General features: G+C 39.7%; 1 protein-coding gene across 4 annotated transcripts in view; it reads right to left on the reverse strand.

Moving 5' to 3' along the window:
* CDK12 (cyclin dependent kinase 12) overlaps positions 1-20,877 on the reverse strand; it is a 105,036-nt gene that overhangs the window by 18,588 nt on the left and 65,571 nt on the right. Inside the window, exons 11-14 of one of the 4 annotated variants that reach the window (XM_060203575.1) lie at positions 20,562-20,693; positions 15,331-15,548; positions 12,642-13,109; positions 7,826-8,240 (exon numbers count right to left, since the gene is read on the reverse strand). In XM_060203575.1, the coding sequence (XP_060059558.1) occupies positions 7,826-8,240; positions 12,642-13,109; positions 15,331-15,548; positions 20,562-20,693 (1,233 nt within the window). Of the gene's footprint in view, positions 1-5,917; positions 8,241-12,641; positions 13,110-15,330; positions 15,549-20,561; positions 20,694-20,877 lie in introns of those variants that run through there. The other 3 variants (XM_007530940.3, XM_007530939.3, XM_060203576.1) reach the window with 3 other exon arrangements.

Raw genomic sequence — 20,877 nt, forward strand, 5'->3', positions numbered from 1 at the left:
CAGTGTTGCTTTGGTCCTCTCATAATTTTTTTAAAAATCAAATTCATGTCCTTTTCATGACCATTAATAACAAAAGAGAGATTTCTGGCATATGCAAGGGTGAGAAATGAACTCAAGACCTCATGCTTGCAAGTTCAACACTTTATTCACTGTGCTACCTCTGGGGCTGCCTTAAGTCCTTTTATAGCTCTCACATTCTGTGACTCTAATTCACGTATTCTGACTTGTTTACTCTATGTAATACCTCTACTTGAATCTAAAATGGAAAAAGGAACTGTACTAAAAACAAATTCTTCTCAACTACTGGGTTATTGAAAAAAAGTTATAGAAAAATGTCCAGCAGAGGGTAGATAGCATAGTGGTTATGCAAACAGACTCTTATGCCTGAGGCTCCAGAGTCCCAGGTTCAATCTCCAGCACCACCATAAACCAGAGCTGAACAGTGCTCTGATAAAAAAAAAAAAAAAAAAAAAAAAAAAAAGGAATAAGAAAAACATCATGGCTTTTTCCAACAACCCAATACACAGACAGCAGTGCTAAGCAAAATTTATTCTAGCTCCTCTAGTGAATGTTTTTATAGCATCCCCCAGTCTATGGGATGAAAGCCCATCCCCAAGCCATAAAGTCATCACTATTGTAATCAAGAGAAACTTTATTCACATTATCACTAGATGGCGTCTCCCTGAATTAAGTTCTGAATCTTTAACTTTCACTAATCCAATCATAAATCTTCCTTCCATCCCATACCTGTCTTTTTTCTGCAAACAATTATGTCCTCTGTAGTCCAGCTCTACACTGCTCTATTTCCCCATATGTTTTGTTTTACATAAGGCCTTTGGTTCCCTAACAAAAATTGAAATATTGATACATGGCCAAGCTAAGATGTTCCTGAAGGGTTAACAGGCCCCTGGGTTTTCTCTCCTCCCCAGCCAGGATAGAGAAATTGAGGGGTGAGGGGAAATGAGAGAGATGAAGATGGAGATAAGAGACAAGCAGAACTGTATCATTGCTAGTGAAGCTTCCAGCCTATAGGTGGGGAGTAGACGATTGAACCTGGGTCTTTGTGCACATTGTAATGTGTGTCCTCAATCAGGTGCAGCACCACCTGTTTAACTCCTGGGTTTATACCACTGAAAATCATCTATCCTTGGTGGGGAGGGTTGTCAGACAAGCTAATCCTCACCAGTGGTGTTTCTCATTCGGCATTAGTTGTACTTCTGTAGACAAAGGAGGGCAATGGATCCCCTACTTGAGACAGTCATCAGATAGGTTACTTAAGGCAAAGATAACACCCTTTAAAACTGAGCCTTTTGCCTAGCTAATCATTACACTATACACTATAATCTTTTAAAGGTCTTTCCATTCTGCCATCCAAAGGAATGTTTTGGCTTAGATAAAACATCCTTCTTTTTAAACTATCAACACTAGCTTCAATTAAAAACCATATCAGAACAGAACATCCAAAGCTCCATCTATTTCCAGGTTCTAGAGAACCTAATGCCTAAGAGCTTTATTTCGTGGTCAAACCCTCTTAATAAAGAAAATGTGCTATAGTTGAGGACTGTATGTTGAAAAAGGTTTATAATTACTCATTCAGAGAGTATTAAACACAAACTTCCTATCATCCTTTCTCTCAACCTTGGGCTACTAATTTTTGAGGAGATGTAAGAGCAATGCAGTGGTCAAAACATTTTGGCACCCTAGTGACTAATCATCAGGACATCAAAGCAGCCCTCATCTGCTTCCCTATGCATGGCAGAGCCCTCTTCCTAATCAGGCTCTACTTGCCATAGACACCAGGTGCAACTAAACTCAGAAATGTCATCAGCAAAAATAAGACTCAAGAGGTGAAGGCTAAACATTCCCCTCCTAGACCAGTAAACAATCTCTTGTATCCCATACTAAATGAAAAGATCCCCCTCATAGCTCTCAGCAGTACAAAATCAGGATTATTTTGCTCTATTACCTCTGGCCCACATAAGCTGAAAATCTGAAATAGATTTCTTCTGTATTCTTACCGCCCTTCAAAAACAGCAGTAACTCTACTCTACAGATTGATTAGACAATACCTCTGGCAGGACTCAGGTATGAGTTGGGCAGTGATAGGGAGAGGAAAAAAAAAAATGAAAAGACAGGATATGGGGAAGCAAGTATATATTGTGATATCACTGTTAATTCCTTCAATTGTCACACCCCCAGTCTGTCAATCTTGGCTTGGAGTAAACTTTCATTTGAGAGTAATTAAATTTCTCAGGCTTAAGGAACTCTTTCATTCCTATAGATGAGAAATGTCACACCTGGGCCAAAAAATAAATCTAAGTGTCCAGGAATGCTCACCTTGTCTTTTCAGAATTACTAGAACAATTAGCAGTTCCTTTCCCCTGGAATGGCTGAGCACCATTCATTTAAGAACTCCCCACTTATATTCACCTGACCATTCAAGATAACTAAAATTGTGGACAGAGAACTCACATATATTAAAGGCAAGTTAAGGGCAAATCCTTGTTTAGCATCAAGAATGTTAACTTTCTGAAGGCATTAACCTCACCAGTTAAGGATGCATGTTTGGGGGCAAAATAAATGGGCCTAAGGAGTCTGTTTGCATAACCATTATGCTGTATCCCCTGCCCTAAGGAAAAAATAGATACAAACTATATGGTTTTTAGTTAGAAAATAGTCTTGGGTGGTCCAGTGGATAAAGCATTGGACTCTGAAGCATGAGGTCTGGAGTTCAATCCCTGGCAGCACATGTACCAGTGATGTCTGGTTCTCTATCTCTCCTCCTATCTTTCTCATCAATAAATAAAAATAAAATCTTTAAAAAAAAACTCTTGGGGCCAGGTGGTGGCGCACCTGGTTGAGTGTACATGTCACAATGCATAAGGACCCAGGTTCGAGTCCCTAGTCCTTACCTGTAGGGGGAAAGCTTTGCGAGTGAAGCAGTACTGCAGGTGTCTATCTCTCTCCCTCTTTCCCTCCCCCTTACCTCTTGATTTCTGTCTCTAATAAATAAATAATAATAAAAAAATTTTAAGTCTTGGGTTTGATATTAAAAAGAAACCCAGTAGCGCAGCGGGTTAAGCGCACATGGCGCAAAGCACAAGAACTGGCTTAAGGATCCCGGTTCGAGCCCCCGGCTCCCCACCTGCAGTGGAGTCACTCACAGGCGGTGAAGCAGGTCTGCCGGTGTCTATCTTTCTCTCCCCGTTTCCCCCCCCCCATTTCTCTCTGTCCTATCCAACATCAACTACAATAAAACAAGGGCAACAAAAGGGAATAATAATAATAAAAAAAAGAAACCACTGCTTCAAGCAGAAATAATTTAGGAGGTTGAAGTTCATGTTCCTAGTCTTGAAATGTCTAGAGACTGTGAACATAGGGGCATGGGAGGTAGTGCAGTGGATAAACTGCTGGGCTGAGTTTTATCCCTGACATGCCAAGTGAGTCATGCTCTGGTTCTCTCTCCTCCTAATTTCTCTCACAAATACTTTTTTAATTAAGAGTGAGGGAAGATAGCATAGCGGCTATGCAAACAAACTCATGTCTCAGACTCCAAGATCCCAGGTTCAATCCCCCACACCATACCACCATAAGCCAGAGCTGAACAGTGCTCTGGTAAAAACAAAAAACAATGCAAAACAAAACCAAACCCAAACATCGCTTTATTCTGGAGGCTAGCCAGGATTCCAGGGACTGTTAGTCTTGAGCTCTCCATTTCCCTTCTGGGTTCAGATGAGACAGCCCTAAGCTTCCGGGATTCAAATCAGGGCACCAACACATATCACTAGTTGTTTCATTTCTAATTTCTCTTGTTCTGATGGATCCCTTACTTCACTCACATCATTTCTGTCTCCAGATGAATTTTGTGTGCTCCCTTTCTACTTACATCATAACTAATAGGACTGCTGCAAAATCTAGGTCTGTGTCCAAAGCCATGAAAGAGATGGGAAAACAACTTTCTCCTTAGGTCTAGATAGGAAAAATGATTTTGGAAGAGAAATTTTACCCTTATAAACAATGTTTGACTCACTTCCTGGATTAGCAATGCACCAGGAAATTGTTAAACACAGCTATGAATGGTAATCTCCATGCTACTCAAAGCAACACATAATAGGTTAGAAGAGTGAGGACCTAGGTTTGAGACTACACTTACTCTTACCAATTTCTCTTGATAACAGTTGAGCTCAAACCCACTTACCTCTCCTTTCAAGAAGAGTTAGGTACATGAAACTCAACTCTTTTGACTACCTACTGCTTTTACTTTTCCTAGTTCCTAGTCTAGTGTTTTTAGCACCTCTTCAAGTCCTGAGAACATTTTGATAGTTTGAGTCTTCATGTAACAATGCCAAGACAAGGAAACCCTAAGATAAAGTAGAAGGAAAAAAAGTCCTTTATGTATTATTAGATCTGTTTAGAGGGTACAAATTAAGAAGTAAAGCAATGGAGCAAAAGTGGTATAGTAACAGGAAATATTTAATTTTCCAATCTCCTTCCATTTTTATAAACGGAACAAAAAACTTATTATATTACAAAATATCTGTACATAGACAAGTTATATACCTGATGCGGGGGGAGAGAGAGAGAGAGAGAGAGAGAGAAATACAGTGTCAGGAACCTAAATCTGGAGAATGAGGCAACTGACACTCCTAATGCAGCATTCTCTCTCAAAACCTGCTGGTAAACATTTCAGTACCTCAACAATACATAGTGTGTGTGTGTGTGTGTGTGTGTGTGTGTGTGTGTGTGTGTGTGGTGTGTACACATATACACACACTCTTGGTTGGGTGTTGTCTAAACTATAAACTAACAGCTACATACAAATTTGTGCTAACTGTCCTGTTTCCAAACATACAAATCTGATGTTATCTAAATCCTTATCGTTCTTTTGGACAACTGAAGAAAAAACTAAGGAAATTGGGCCAAGCAAATTTGTTTGGGTGGGGACTCTAAGAAATAATCAGTCAAACCAGTTTTGTCTCACATTCATGGACAGAATCAGTTTTCTCATCTGCTCAAAATAATGTATTTAATGGACTTAATGTCTCCCATCATACAATAATTAAAACCAAACAAAACCAAAACCACTTTTGAATATAATTAATTGGGTTTGTAATCTAACAGTAAAGCTGAAAATCTGCCAAACCTTTACTTCATCATCACATTTATAGATAAAACAGCTGGAAAAATGAACAAAAATATCTTTTCTTCCTCTATACAGATCCCAGGATATTTAAGTGAGTTCCTTTTCCTGTTTTTAGAAAGTAAAAATTATCAAACTTTTTTTTTTTTCACTTTAAAGGTTAAAACTCTCAAAATGGGGGTGGGGAATGAGGTGGGATCACACATACACACATACATTCTCCCCCTTTTCTTATAGAGATAGGGGAATAGAGACTTAAGGATACTATTTAGATTTTTTGGGGGAGGGGGCATAATTAAAAACAAAAGATATGAAGGGAAAGGGAAAATACTATTGATCACTGCTGATAACCAAAATACAATTAAAATAAGTAATATTTTATTTGTATTTGATGGGAAACCAATGTTTTTAATTAATATTTTTCCAAGTACCCAGACTTAAGTTCTTTAATAAAAAAAGATAGTAGGGTCCAATGCCTTCAAGTTGAATACTCTAAATCACAAAGACCAAGTCTGAGAACTAAAAAGTCAACAGACAAAAGGTTCAGATGAACTTTCATGAAATTTACCAATACCATTATCAGTGAGTCTAGCAAATCTAACTGGACACGGTGGTATAAAAAGCCACCAGTGCCAAAACAGCTAGGAAGTTGTCTAAATAGTGCTTGACCTTGAGGGCAAGGTCAGACAAAAACCCAGAGAATAATAAAGTATTACACACACGAAGTATCTACCTATTTAGTGACATGGGAAAATAATCTTCATGTAAATATCTGAAGAGGCTCAAAGTATTTTTTTTATTAGTGCACCTTTCTCTTACACATAATTTTTATTTTTCAGTATAAGAACTTGGCAATAACATGAAACTTCACTTTTGAGTTCTGGAAACTATTCTCCAAGATGCTGAAGCACATTTGCCTTTTCTCTGCAAATGGGGACTAAACTACATTTCACAAAGGACTAAGTCTGTGCAGATCACTTATCTGAATTTGTTTTTAAAACACCCTGTATGCTGGTACTCATGTAGAAATGGAAGTCAGAATGAGAAACCTCCCAAGTTATCCCACCCAAAAAGCCTTTCCTTTGCCCCATTCCTGTTTCAGATTTCTCTGGAGAAAAATCTCTAAAAGAATTGGCAGGATATACATGCTGAGATGTGTGTATGTCAATACTGTTCTCACAGTCTACTCTTAAAATTATTTTAAAAGGTCTCAGGTATTGATATATTTTCAGAAAAATATTCATCCTAAACTAAGTTACATGTCCATGTATTTTTAGGATGTATTTGCTCCTCTTTGACAATATTACAATGCTCTGTTTCAAAGTTTTTTGACATAAAAATATATGTAAACAATATGCTACCCACTGTTACTAGCCCTCTAGATATGGAGATATCATCTCTAATCCCAGTTCAGCAGCAATGTCCTCATCTGTCTACATTTATAAATAAACTTCACCATCAAAATTAAAAAAAAAAAAAAACAAATATTTAGAATTGAAGAGCTACAGAGAACAATATAGGAGTTTAAATTTCCTTTTCTTTATTAAAAAAATTATCCCAAGTTCTTGGGCATCTCAACAATTAATTTTTTCCAAACAAATGCCTCAAAGAGATAGGGAGAAAGAGAAATTCTATGAAGGGCAAGAAAGGGGTTGGGGAGGGGAGAGAATGGAGTAAATTCTACCAACTTGCCCAAGATGTCACTGCTTCATGTGCAGGGAGAGGCAGTATGTCTTTTGCCAAAGCAGAATATTTGAATGCTTCATGGGGGGAGGGGGCGGCAGCTATGTCCAAGATGCTCAATGAGTATAAAAAGAGAGTCCACTTGAAAGCAAAAATGTGAGATGGTGGAAAAGAAGGAAACATGTATTTAAATCAGTCAGGTTACTCTTCCTTTTATAGCAAAGGCCTAAGAGCAACTCTTATTTTGTGAACACTATTCTCTTTAAAGAAAAAATAAACTCAACTAAGCTTCAAATAAATCATTAAAAAAACACTTTAAAACAACGAAAGAAAGTCTCTTCCATGCCATCTCAAAGCTGAAAGTGTCCTTTTTCCTTTGCTCAAGAAATGCAGGCAATGAACCAATAAAACATCTACTTTTCAATTTAATGACCATCTTTGTATTCTCTACTTATGCATCTATACTAGGTAGAATGAAGTAAATGTTTTTTTTGGCTACAGCCCATCCATGGGAAAGTGACTCCAACATTTATTTTATATGCTGCCTGCTAGTAGCAAGTGAGCAAGAAATACATGGATAGCTTTGAACTAGCCAAATGCAGATGATTTGCAAGGCTGCTCTGGCAAATTATTTCATTAAAGATTCATATGACTAGATGAAAGAATGGATGGGGGAGAATTCTTGAGGACACTTAAGCCTAGGTTAGTTAGTAAGGAACTCCTCTACCTCTCCCCCCTCTTGGTGGAACTCTTGTAGGCCCCCGATAGAGTTTTCCAAAAGCAGAGGACTGAGTTGGGGTACCCCAGTTAAGGCTTGCTCCTGAGCCACTGGCCCCAGTGGTTCCTGGTCCCAGCTCCCCATAGTTTTGCAATTTGTTCTCTGTATGTACCACAGAGTTGCTGCTTCCCTCAGCCTTAAGAAATGGTTGCCCAACCACTGAGTGTAAAGCTAAAGGGACTCTGGCAAAACGAAGGTCTTGGTCCCCTGGGAACTGCACTGACCCTGTGCCCTGGTAACTGCCGGACTCCCCAAGTTGGCTCACAGAGCCTGAGAAGGTCCTGTTCTTCACCAGGGTCTGAACCAAGGATTCTGTCAAAGTTGAACCAGAGTTGCGTTCATCAGTGTCAGCAGCACTGAACCCTGTTTCTGGCCCATCCGTGTTTCCATAAGTCCTGTTGGGATGGGATCGGGTGGAGTATTCCACTGGTCTCAAGGCCTGGTGCTCATGTGGCAGGTGGCCAGGAGGCTCTGCTTCAGGCTGGGATAAAAGTTGCAGCAAGGCGGCTGTCACAGCTGGGTTCAATTCCTGGGGGGCGCTGGAAAGATCGCCTTCAACCAGAGGGGGTGGAGGTGGCGGCGGTGGAGGTCCAGGGGGCTCAGGGGGCCTCTTCTCTGGTGGAAGAATGTGAGGACATGCTGTGGAAGGGTTACTTCTTTTAAACACCATCTTAAAAATCACATGTTGAGTATAAACGCAAACACACACACATACGGACACACCCACATGCGCACACACATACTCCAACATAAACAAGTATCAATACAAGTAACCAAATATAGAGAGAGTAAAATCTTGGGATCAGGAAATTGCAGTTTATAAAAACCAAGTGATTAAAAGTAAAACAGTACCATTCTGGATCCAACAAATGGTGTAAAGAGATCATATGTTTCAAATGATTAACCTGATTTTTGTCTAATATTTCCTCTATTTCTTAAGTAATGGTTCTAATATGTAGGCTGCTGGCAGCCTCTCCACCACCTTAAACATTAGTGAAAGTAAAGTAGAAAGAAGAGAGATACACACTGGTCACATTTCTAGGACATAATCTTGCTGTACAATTGGAGACCTTTCATGAACTAAGCTAACATTTTACAGAACATTTGATGAAGTAATATTAACACCTGAAACAAAACTTAATATACAGGAGAGATGTAAGTTCCTTTCATTACCATCACGCATAAATGTACACATGCTTTTCCAAACTTCAGGTCCCTGTCCCCATAATCATATCCTGAAAAAATAAATACTAGCCACCATGCTGTCATTCAATTTCCCATGTTACAGTAATTACAAAGACTAAAGCAGCCATCTACCAAAATTTCCTTTTCTTTTTGTTTCATAGCTCCTGTGTATTTTTCTAAACTACAAAAAGAATCACTATGAGCTGTCAGTGTTTTTCTTGGAGTCAGAGACAAGATTTGAATATTTAGAAATGTATTCAACTAATACCATACTTATCTTAAGATATTTTTCTTGAACCACTACCCAAGCCTTTTATTTTCCTACTACTGGCTAAATTTGCCTAAGTATAGTAATAGCTGTAATAGTAAAAGTTGTCTAATAATAAACTCCAGATAAGGAAGGAAGGGCGGGAGGGAGGGAGGAAGAGAGGAAAAAGAGAAAAAAGAAGGACAGAGAGGGAGGGAGGGAGGAAGGAGAATATATAAATGTATAATGGCAGTGGCAGTGGCTGGGCAGTGGAGCATCCAGTTAAGCATACATATCACCATGCACAAAGCCCCACATTTGAGCCTACAGGCGGGATTTTCACGTGCGGTGAAGCAGGTCTGCAAGGTATCTTTCTCTCCTATCTTCCAATTCTCTCTTAATTTCTTTCTGTCCTATCTAATAAAATAAAAAAAAAAGGGGGGGGAGGGGACACAGAGACCCAGCATTAACCCTGGTAGCAAAAAAAGAAAGAAAAAAAAAAAAAAGTGAAATGGTAAGAATTTTGAAGACATACAGTCAAAAAATAGTGCCTTTAGAAAGTTGGGAGTCACACTGCTAAAAATGGGGGCTTACTATTTTGGGTATCTTTCAAATGATCAATTTTCTATTCCCTATGTAGGCAATTCTTCATATGAGTTAGAGATGGAAAGTCATTATTCAAGTCAGTCAAAATAGTCTTTGTGGCTTTAAGCAGGTATTTTGGTAACTTATCTACCAGTTATAGTTTGCAAAGACATTAGTAAGCCATATATTCCTTTCACATATAGCTGAAAGCCCTACAAAACAAGTTGCAGAAAGATGAGGCTAAGTGCTATATGTAACATACACACAGGGTGATCAAGAGTCCCAGTTTGCTCAAAACTAAGGTGATTCTCAGGCTGTTGACTTGACAGTTTTAAAACTGAAACAGTATAATACAGACATACTATGTATATATAACGTATATATATTTATTCTCCTATCTATATTACTTGTTTTCTGACTGGCTGGCTGACTAGGAGCTAAGAGGAAATAAATATGAAGGAAAAATCACTCACAACCTAGAAAGCAGTCATACTGAAAAAAGGAAAGCTAATTGTATTACAAAAGAAAACCTATAGATTCACAGCTTTGTGCTGTGAACACTATATATGAACATTACAGTATCAATTATTTTTTAAAGTAATTGTAGACTATACATAAAATAGAACAGCAGTTTTGATTTTTGTAATACTGAGGGAAAACAATTTTTAAAATACCTACAACAAAAATAAGCATAATTACACTTATATTGTTCCAACTATGCTATTTTTCATATTTAAACTTTGCCTTTTATGTAAATAATTTAGTTGTGTTTCAACAGAATTGTTGAGCACAAATTCTTCCCATATGAAGATGGTAAACTATGTCAAAATAGACAAGGAGATAGGTAATAGTGAGTAAACTATTAAAATAAGGTAATAAAAACTTCTAAAGGGATTTAAAAATAGTTCACATTTAAAAATCATACTGTTGAGACTTATGTTAATAATATTGTTAACCCTTAATAGTCCTTAAGGGAAGGAGACATTAATAAAATGTACAGATATCTTAAAAACTTTATTTGACTTGTTAGATTTCAAACAACCTTTTCCCAACAACTATTAAGTAGGTAAACAGTAGTCAAAATGGATTGTCATTCTCTCAGACTTAAATCAGTCTGCCCTCTGGTGGAAACAATAATGAACAGTAAAATGGCCACATAAGTAGCAGCAAGGGACAAAAAGGGAAGACAGAGACAAGACACCAAATAAATCCAGGGGTGACTGTAATAATTGTGACATTTTTACTTTCTTCTGGAAAGCAAATTCAACAATTTCTGGCCATAGACCAGATCTTAACTTTAGATTATTCACCATTTGGCTGAAAAGATGCTGGCTAAGTAATTAGGTAACTTTATTTCAATCATTATGCTATTTAATTGCAACTACTTCTTTCAAGTATTTTGATAGCTAAAAAAATTTTTTTCCTTTTTTTTTCTTGTCTGCCAAGAGCGGCAGGTTTTTTTTTTTTTTTTTTTTTTTAGTATTTATTTCTTTTTGTTGCCCTTGTTGTTTTATTGTTACTGATGATATCGTCATTGGGTAGAACAGAGAGAAATGAAGAGAGATGGGGAAGACAGAGGGGGAGAGAAAGATAGACACACCTGCAGACCTGCTTCACCGCTTGTGAAGCAACTCCCCTGCAGGTAGGGAGCCAGGGCTCAAACCGGGATCCTTAGGCTCAAACCGGGATCCTTATGCTGGTCCTTGCACTTTGAACGTGCGCTTAACCCGCTGCGCTACCACCTGACTCCCGGCTAAAAATTTAAGGTGGAGGGGGAAAGGAAAATACATAAATGAGACAAGGAGCTTGGTTTTAATTCTAGATTAGCCTTTTCTCTGTTATTACTTATCCTGGAGCTTCTTACTAACAGCTGGCAACAGTATGAGAGTAGCTAAATGAATAAAGAAACTCACTAATACAAGATTTCTAATTTTGCCACCATCAATCACTCCAGTACTGGGACCATAGGCATCTTATTTAAATGTCCCAAACAGCAGTTTCCCTATCTGTAAAGTAAGAGGATTAATTTTTGCTATCTTCCAGTTTTAAAAAGCTTTACATGTGGAAAAATAATATTTAATTGATCTTTTACCAGTGGAAATAAGGGATATACATTTTGCACCATCCTGCATGAAATATTAATGAAGGAAGCTAGAGTTGAAGGTTAGTATACTTCATCAACCCTTGAACCTCTTCTCATTCCCCAATTTCTGGGGTCTTCATGGACAGTGAAAATTTCCAAGGTATTGAGAATTAGAATTGATGAGAAAATAGTTATATTCCCTATAATAAATTCATGTTGGAGTTATGTATGATCAATAATATAATTCTTTTTTTTTCCCCCAGGTACTTTTCTTTGTATAATGCTCACTTATTTCCTAAACTGAGGCCCATTCAACGGCCTCTTTTCAGGAACAAATTTAAAGACATTACTTTTATATGCTGTTATTTTTTAGAAAGGAAATGTATGGTGTTAACTAAGAAATATTCCCAGGCAGGGGTAGAAACCATAATGGTTATATAAGAGACTCACGCCTGAGGTTCCAAAGTCCCAGGATCAATCCCTGTACCACCCAGGAGATTAACAATATTTAATTGGGGTTTCCTTGACTGTATCTTCCAGGAAAGATTCTGGCATCCAGGATCTACTATACTAGAACACAATCTGATGGTAGTTAATTTGGAAAGCAAATTTTCAAGTATCAGGATTAACTGGCCACCACACATAAAAAGTGGTTTCAAGATGTACCACTAGCTACAGTTGTGGCTTTCTTGGGGTAGAACAAAGGAAATCTACTTACCTACCTCCTACAAAATGGAAAAACAACCAGTATATGAAATGTGCTTTGAGACTTTAAAAGAAGCCAGGCAAGAATCGTCATTTGGTGCTATGTTCTCCTGTAGACTAGGTTACTGAAAAACTGAAATTGAGGCCACTGATGTGAAAAAGAAAATGTTAGAGATTTTTAAGAGGATCAACAGCACCTGAGCTCAATGAGATTCATGACCGGTCTGTTTTTTACCTGCTGCCTCCTCCTGTGGCATTGTGGGAGTTCTTCGGGGTCCCTGTGGCCCACTGTTCTTGTCACTGTTGTTTTCCTCCAGGTTGCCTGCTGGCTCCTGGGTTTTCATCAGCTGACTCAAGAGAACTGCCAACATATTCTGCATGTCAGCTGGTGTACTTGAAGATTCAGGGGTCGTCTGTTCTGCTGAAGGCTGGACCACTGGGGTAGGGGGTGCCTCCTTCAAAGGTGTCTCCTTCAAAGATGCCTCTGGGGCCATGGGTTCTGAATTCTGCTGCTGGGAAGTGGCTTCCGTTAGGGCACTGATAGACTGGTTCAGAGCCTCCAGCTGCTGCTGCATCTCTGGGTTGGAGTGTATGTTAAGCAGCTGTGCCATCTGAGGTATGCTCAGGTCAGTTTGGCTCTGCAACAGGTTCAGTAACACTGCCAATTCACTTTGATTTAACTGCTGTGTAATGTCACCAAGGCCTGTGGAAAGACAGTGGAGTCACTATATGAGGATAAGCAAGGTAAGGAGCTTTGCCTTTTTCTTTTTTCTTTTATTTTTAATATTTTATTTATTTACTGATGAAAAGGTAGGAGAAGAGAAAGAACCAGACATCACTTTGGCACATGTGCTGCCGAGGGCTGAACTCAGGACCTTATACTTGAGAGTACAACACGTTATCCACTGAGCCACCTCCTGGACCACAGAATTTTGCCTTTTTCAACCAACAGTACCAACTTATAGTATCCAATAAATAAGGTTTCATTTTAAATCTTGTTTTCCATGCCTCAAACTGTAATGAAAGTTTGTTAAAATTTGTTATTATCTATTTATCTATTGGATAGAGACAGTCAAAAATGGAGAGGAAAGGGGGTGAAAGAGAGGTAGAGAAACAGAAAGACAACCTGCAACACTGCTTCACCACTTGCAAGGCTTTTCCCTTGCAGGTGGGGATTGGAGGCTCAAACCCGGGTCCTTGAGCATTGTAAAATGTGTACTCAACCAGGTACACCTCCACCCAGCCCCCAAAGTTGCTGATTTTCAACCCTTAATGTACATCACACTTACTAGGAGACATTATAAAATTCAAATAACTCAGGAGTCAGGCTGTAGTGCAGCGGGTTAAGTGCACATGGCGCAAAGCGCAAGGGCCGGTGTAAGGATCCCAGTTCGAGTCCCCGGGATCGAACCTGCAGGGGGGTCGCTTCACAGGTGATGAAGCAGGTCTATAGGTGTCTTATATTTCTCTTCCCCTCTCTGTTTTCCCTCCTCTCATTTTCTCTCTGTCGTATCCAACAAAAATAATAATAATAACAAGGACAACAAAAGGGAAAAAAGGAGCAGTGGATTTGTAGTGCAGGCATCGAGCCACAGTGATAACCCTCGAGACTAAAATTAAATTAAATTAAATTAAAAATAAAATAAAACAAAAGAATTGAAAGTACTGTAAACTCTGGTGTAATGGTATTATTATACAATTACTACAAAGTCTGGATAAATTTAAGAAACAGCACACAAAATTAACTATACTGACTCTAAGACAATCCTATCAAACCTACCATGAATTGGATTCCAAATTATGTGTGCTATTCATGGGTGAACTTGAAATTAAATTTGATTGAGCTAACTAACTGATTTATGCCATAACCTAATTGAGTATCAAGTTCCTTATTTCAGGAAAGAGCACCATATAATGTAGACTTTCTAGACCACAAAACCTGGTTGTCTCCTCCCCATAATTACAGGATATAGACATATTTAGTAATGTATCTCTGGATTAAAAACTAAAGTGGGTGCAGATAGACAACATAATGGTTATGCAAAGAGACTCTCATGCCTGAGGCTCCAAAATCTCAGGTTCAATCCCTCACACCACCATAAACCAGAACTGAGCAGTACTCTGAAATATTAAAAAAAAAAAAAAAAGGCACTAAAGCTCCCCCACCCCACCCCCAGGTGTCTCTCTCCCCCTCTACTTTTCTCTCAATTTCTGTCTCTATCTAATAATTGACTGATAATTTAATTAGTTAAAAAATATATCTAAAAAGTCATGTCTTGGGAGATGGCTTGCTACTATAATAGGGAACTCACACACTTATGGTCCTGAATTCATTTACCTGAACTGCATATGGTAAAGCGGTGCTCTGATTCTCTCATTAAATAAATAAACAAATCTATTTTCAAAGAAAATAAACAGGGAGTCATGTGGTAGCACAGTGGGTTAAATGCATGTGGCGCAAAGCGCAAGGACCAGCGTAAGGATCCCGCTTCGAGCCCCTGGTTCTCCACCTGCAGGGAAGTCGCTTTACAGGCAGTGAAGCAGGTGTCTGTCTTTTTCTCACCCTCTCTGCCTTCACCTCCTCTCTCCATTTCTCTCTGTCCTATCCAACAACGACATCAACAATGACATCAACAACAATAACTACAACAACAGCAACAAAAGAGAAAATAAATAAAATATATTTAAAAAAAGAAAAGAAAAGAAAAGAAAAGCTGTGTCAGGGAAAGATTTCAAGCTGGCAGAACAAAGAACTTGAATATCTGAGGTTGCCAGTTTGACCTCTAGCACTGCATGTATTTTGGTTTCTATCTCATATGAAAAAAACATTACAAAAAGTAACACACACAAATCCTTGAACTTAACTTTCAAAACCTGCCAAAACGTGTTTACTAAAAGCACAAAGGCTCCATTCTAGTACTAACCTATTGCATCCCCAGCCCCAGCCCCAGGCTCCACCTTGCCAGGAGCAGGCTCAGGAGGTGCTGGACTGCTGTTCTTTATAGGCTCAGCACTTGTCCCTGAGGTAGTTTCTCTTCTAGAGGCTTTGGATGGAGGTGGATCTTCTACCACAATACCACTCTGTCGCTGCCGACGCCGTTTCTTACTCCACAATTCATGGCAATCTTGCCAGTGGGGGAGGCTGAAAAGAGACAAAGCAAACGAAAAATGTTTATGGGGATGCAATTATGAATGAATGTAGGATAAGAGATTAATATAGAAGAAGAAAAGAGAAATGGGAGGGTGCCGAAGGTGGCACACCTGGGTTCTGAGCCTCCGGTCCCCACCTGCAGGGGAAAGCTTCACAAGTGGTGAAACAGGGTTGCAAGTGTCTCTCTCTAACTCTCCCTCTCTATCTCCCCCTTCCCTCTCAATTTCTGGCAGTCTCTATACAATAAATAATGATAATTTAAAAAAAAAAAAGAAGAAGAAAAGAGAAATAGGAAATGGAGAAGACAAAAAAAGAAACTGTAGCCAAAAATTTTAACAAATAGTGGCAGTGTAAAAGGAATTACCACGGAAGTCGGGCTGTAGTACAGCGGGCTAAGCGCAGGTGGCGCAGAGCACAAAGACCGGCATAAAGATCCCGGTTCGAGCCCCGGCTCCCCTCCTGCAGGGGAGTCGCTTCACAGGCGGTGAAGCAGGTCTGCAGGTGTCTGTCTTTCTCTCCTCCTCTCTGTCTTCCCCTATCTCTCTCCATTTCTCTCTGTCCTATCCAACAACAACAACAATAATAACTACAACAATAAAACAACAAGGGCAACAAAAGGGAATAAATAAATAAAATAAATATTTAAAAAAAAAGGTATTACCACATGTAGTAGTTTGAAGAAGTATAAGCCCAAAAGACCATGAGATTTTTCTTTTTCTTTTTTTTAATTTTTTAAAAAATATTTATTCCTGGGAGTTGGGCGGTGGTGCAGTGGGTTAAGCGCACGTGGCGCAAAGCGCAGGGACCGGCGTAAGGATCCCGGTTCGAGCCCCCGGCTCCCCACTTGCAAGGGAGTCACTTCACGGGCGGTGAAGCAGGTCTGCAGGTGTCTATCTTTCTCTCCCCTCTCTCTGTCTTCCCCTCCGCTCTCCATTTCTCTCTGTCCTATCCAACAACAAAGCAACGTCAACAATGGCAATAATAACCGCAACGAGGCTGTAACAACTAGGGCAACAAAAAGGGGGGAAAAATGGCCTCCAGGAGTGGTGGATTCATGGTGCAGGCACCGAGCCCAGCAATAACCCTGGAGGAAAAAAAAAAAAACTTATTCCCTTTTGTTGCCCTTGTTATTCTATTGTTGTAGTGATTATTGTTGGTGTTGTTGGATAGGACAGAGAGAAATGGAGAGAGGAGGGGAAGACAGAGGGGGAGAGAAAGAGAGAAACAGACCTGCTTCACCACTTGTGAAGCGACTCCCCTGTAGGTGGGGAGCCAGGGTCTCGAACAGGGATCCTTATGCCAGTCCTTGTGCTTTGCACCACGTGCGCTTAGCCCACTGCTACTGCCCAACTCCCCCATGAGATTTTTCTACAGTGACAGAAAATACTATCTTATATTATTTTATTGGAAGGGAGTAATGGTTTACAGTACACTTGGTAAAAACATGGATACAAGTGAGAAAATATCTTGCTACTAACATACTTGCTGCGGAAATACCCACATTCCCACATATATATAGCAGTATAAATACCCACATATAGTAAGTAGAATATGCATTATTACCATGCTTTAGGACATGGGTTCAAATTCCCAATTCCCGGCTGTAGGGGGGAAGCTTCACAAGAGGTAGAGAAATGCTGCCGATATTTCTCCTATGTCCTCCCCACCTCTACTTCTATTTAAAAAGGGGGGGTTGTAGTGGTCCAGGAGGTGGTGTAGTGGATAAAGCATTAGACTCTCAAGCATGAGGTCCTGAGTTCAATCCCCGGCAGCACATGTATTAGAATGATGTCTGGTTCTCTCTCTCTCTCCTCCAACCTCTCCCATTAATAAATAAAATCTTTTGAAGGGGGGGTGGGTGAGGAGTGGATTTTTCCTACAATCACCAAGCCAGAGACAACCCTGATGGGGAAAAAATGAATACCCATATTCCAGTCAAATAGGTAAGTTTTCTAAATGTTTTTGCTTGGCTTAGCAAGAATAAAGTGCTGTTCAAGTTTCAGTTGGCACTAAACAAGAGGACAGAAATGATTTGCCCTACAAAAAAAAAATCTAAGCAAGGTATTGATTTAAATCATAAAATATCACACACACACACACACACACACACATATTCATGATTAAATGACCTCTGTGGTGAACTGAGAGGTGGCACAGTGAATAAAGGGTTGGATCTTCAAGTTTAGGGTCCTAAGTTTGATCCATGGCATCAAAGAAGCCAGAACAATACTCAGGTTTCTCTTTCTCCCTCACCTCTCTCATTAATTAATTAATCTACTTATGTGCTATGAAGCCTATGAGAACCAAAAAATTTCATGAATGGATATTTTCATCTGTGGGACTCCTTAGTTTATCTTTAGACTTCCCATATTCAACAGTAAACAACAGTTCAAGTAGGTTAAAATCTTACCATAATAAAAATTATACCCAAAAATCTCTATAATGGGTCCCTCAATTTCAGTACAAAGCTTATATATTTCTGGCACTCTTTTTAAAAAAAAAATATATATATATATATATATATATTTATTTTCCTTTTTTGTTGCCCTTGATGAAGCTCATATATTTCCAGGCATACCTGATGTATTAAACTTCTTCTTCTTTTTTTTTTTTCCCTCCAGGATTATTGCTGGGATCGGTGCCTACACCATGAATCCACCACTCCTGGAGGCCATTTTCCCCCCCCTTTTTGTTGCCCTTGTTGTTGTAGCCTCGTTGTGATTATTTTTATTGCTATCGTTGATGTTGTTCGTTGTTGGATAGGACAGAAAGAAATGGAGAGAGGAGGGGAAGACAGAGAGAGGGAGAGAAAAACAGACACCTGCAGACATGCTTCACCGCCTGTGAAGCGACTCCCCTGCAGGTGGGGAGCTGGGGGCTCGAACCGGGATCCCTACGCTGGTCCCTGTGCTCTGCGCCACATGCGCTTAACCCATTGTGCTACCATCCAACCCCCTTAAACTTCTAATATAGTAAGGATATAGGCATTTCTCTGGAGTAGTAAGATTTGTAGTTATAACCTACTCATGTACTAACATCATACCCATTCGTTTAAATTTCTTCCCAGTTAGAGACCACAGAACCAAAGCTTCTTTCTACAGTGGGGGCCAGGAGGGAACCTGGGCAGCCCACGTGGCAAGGCCTCATATATAGAAGTGAGCTCCTTAGCTGGTCTCTGCACTTTAAGATACAGTCTTGGAACATATTATCTGGTAGTTATGCAAACCACTCAAAATTCCTAAGACTTTGCATGTGTGGTCACTATAAAAGCAAAGGGTACTTAAGCAGATGGAATGATTAAGAGCAAAAACTGGGGGGGTCGGGCAGTAGTACAGGGTTAAGCGCAAATGGCACAAAGTGCAAGGACCGGCATAAGGATCCCAGTGCGAGCCCCCGGCCCCCCACCTGCAGGGGAGTCACTTCACAAGCAGTGAAGCAGGTCTGCAGGTATCTATCTTTCTCTCCCCCTTTGTCTTCCCCTCCTCTCTGGATTTCTCTGTCCTATCCAACAACGAACCACATCAACAACAATAATGACCACAACAAGGCTACAACAACAAGGGCAACAAAAGGGGGAAAAATGGCCTCCAGGATTAGTGGATTCATGGTGCAGGCACTGAGCCCCAGCAATAAACCTGGAAGCAAAAAAAAAAAAAAAAAAAAGAGCAAAACTGGGTTAGGGAGAGAGTATAGGGGTTATGAAAAAAGACGTTCATATATGGGGACCTAAAGTCCCAGGTTCAATCCCCAACACTGCCATAAAACAGAATGGAGCAGTGCTTCAGTTAAAAAAGGGGGGGAGATTGGGGGACAGAGCTTGCTGGGTGGTATAACAGTAACAGTGTGCACGTTAGAGCACATAAAGACCCAAGTTCAAGTCCCCAGCACCCCTAGCAAATGAGAAGCTTCATGAGTAATGAAGCAATGCTCAACTGTTTCTCACTATTTCCCTATCTCCCTCTTTCCTCTCAACCTCTCCCACACACACACACACACACACACACACACACACACACACACACACGCGTCTATCTTAAATAAGATATTCTACCTAGTCTAGTGGTCTGGGAGGTGGCGCAGTGATAAAGCTTTGGACTCTCAAGCATAAGGTCCTGAGTTTGATCCCCAGCAGCACATGTACCAGAGCAATGTCTGGTTCTTTCTCTCTCCTCCTTTCTCATAAATAAATCTTAAAAAAAAAAAAAAAAAAAAAAGATTTTCTATCTAAATCTATTCTGTGGGAGATAGCATAATGGTTATGGAAAAAAAAAAAAAAAAAAAGGAAAGAAGAAGAAAAAGAAAGAAATCATGCCCAAGGCTCTAAAGTCCCAGTTTCAATTCTCTGTACCACCATAAATAAGCCAGAACTGAGTGGTGCTCTGGTTTACAAAAAAAAAAAGATGAATGGGAAGGAAGGATAAAAGAAAAAACAAGTGGATAAAGGGGTGATGGAGAAGCAAAACCTAAGACTTAGGAAGTTCAGAGTTTGATCTCTAACACTGCATATTCCAGAGTGATGCTCTGATTCTCCCCCTTTGTTAACAGATCAGGAAAATAGCATAATAGTTATATAAAAAGACTTTCATGCCTGAAAATGATTTTCCAGGCTCAATCCCTGGCACCACCATAAGTGGTAGCGAAGAAGTACACCAGTAAAAAAATAACAGAAAAATAAAAAGCAATAAAAATCCTCTTATTAAACATGTTATTCAAGAATACTTCTCCATTTGGAACTTGGTCATTTGTAATTCATTCATCCATTCACCCATTTTTGGGTAGTCACTAGGGCTTCCCTGCTCCAGGCCAACTTTTTCAAATACTAAGGTACATAGAGATGGAGATAAGACTCCAGAGCACTGAAGCTTCCCTCAGTGTGGTAAGGGTTGAGCTCGGATCTGGGCCACGCCTATGACAATGCAAGTGTAATACAAAAGTTATTTTGAGATTCTCATTTCTCAGGCCTAAAGAAAAATTTAGGATCATTATAACGCTACCAGTACTTACTCTGGAGGAGCCATTTTGCTGAGATCAACATCTTTAAGGAAGTCACTCTGTAGGGTCTGTTCAGCTGTACAGCGTTTGCTAGGATCTAGTGTCAGCATGTGGTCCAGCAAATCAAGTGCTGCTGAAGGGATGCTGTGGAAAGGAAGAAAGGACAAGCAAAATTAATTTTATTACACATGTAAAAGTTTCACATGAGATGGGAGGAAGGGGACAAGGGGCAAATGTGGGGGAGAGAAGCCAAAGCATCATAGTTGATACATGTCAGCCCAAAGAAAGAACTCAGGGTCTTATGCATCTTAAGCCCAATGCACTATCA

This window comes from Erinaceus europaeus, chromosome 12 (assembly GCF_950295315.1).
Source record: "Erinaceus europaeus chromosome 12, mEriEur2.1, whole genome shotgun sequence".
Lineage (NCBI taxonomy): Eukaryota > Metazoa > Chordata > Mammalia > Eulipotyphla > Erinaceidae > Erinaceus > Erinaceus europaeus.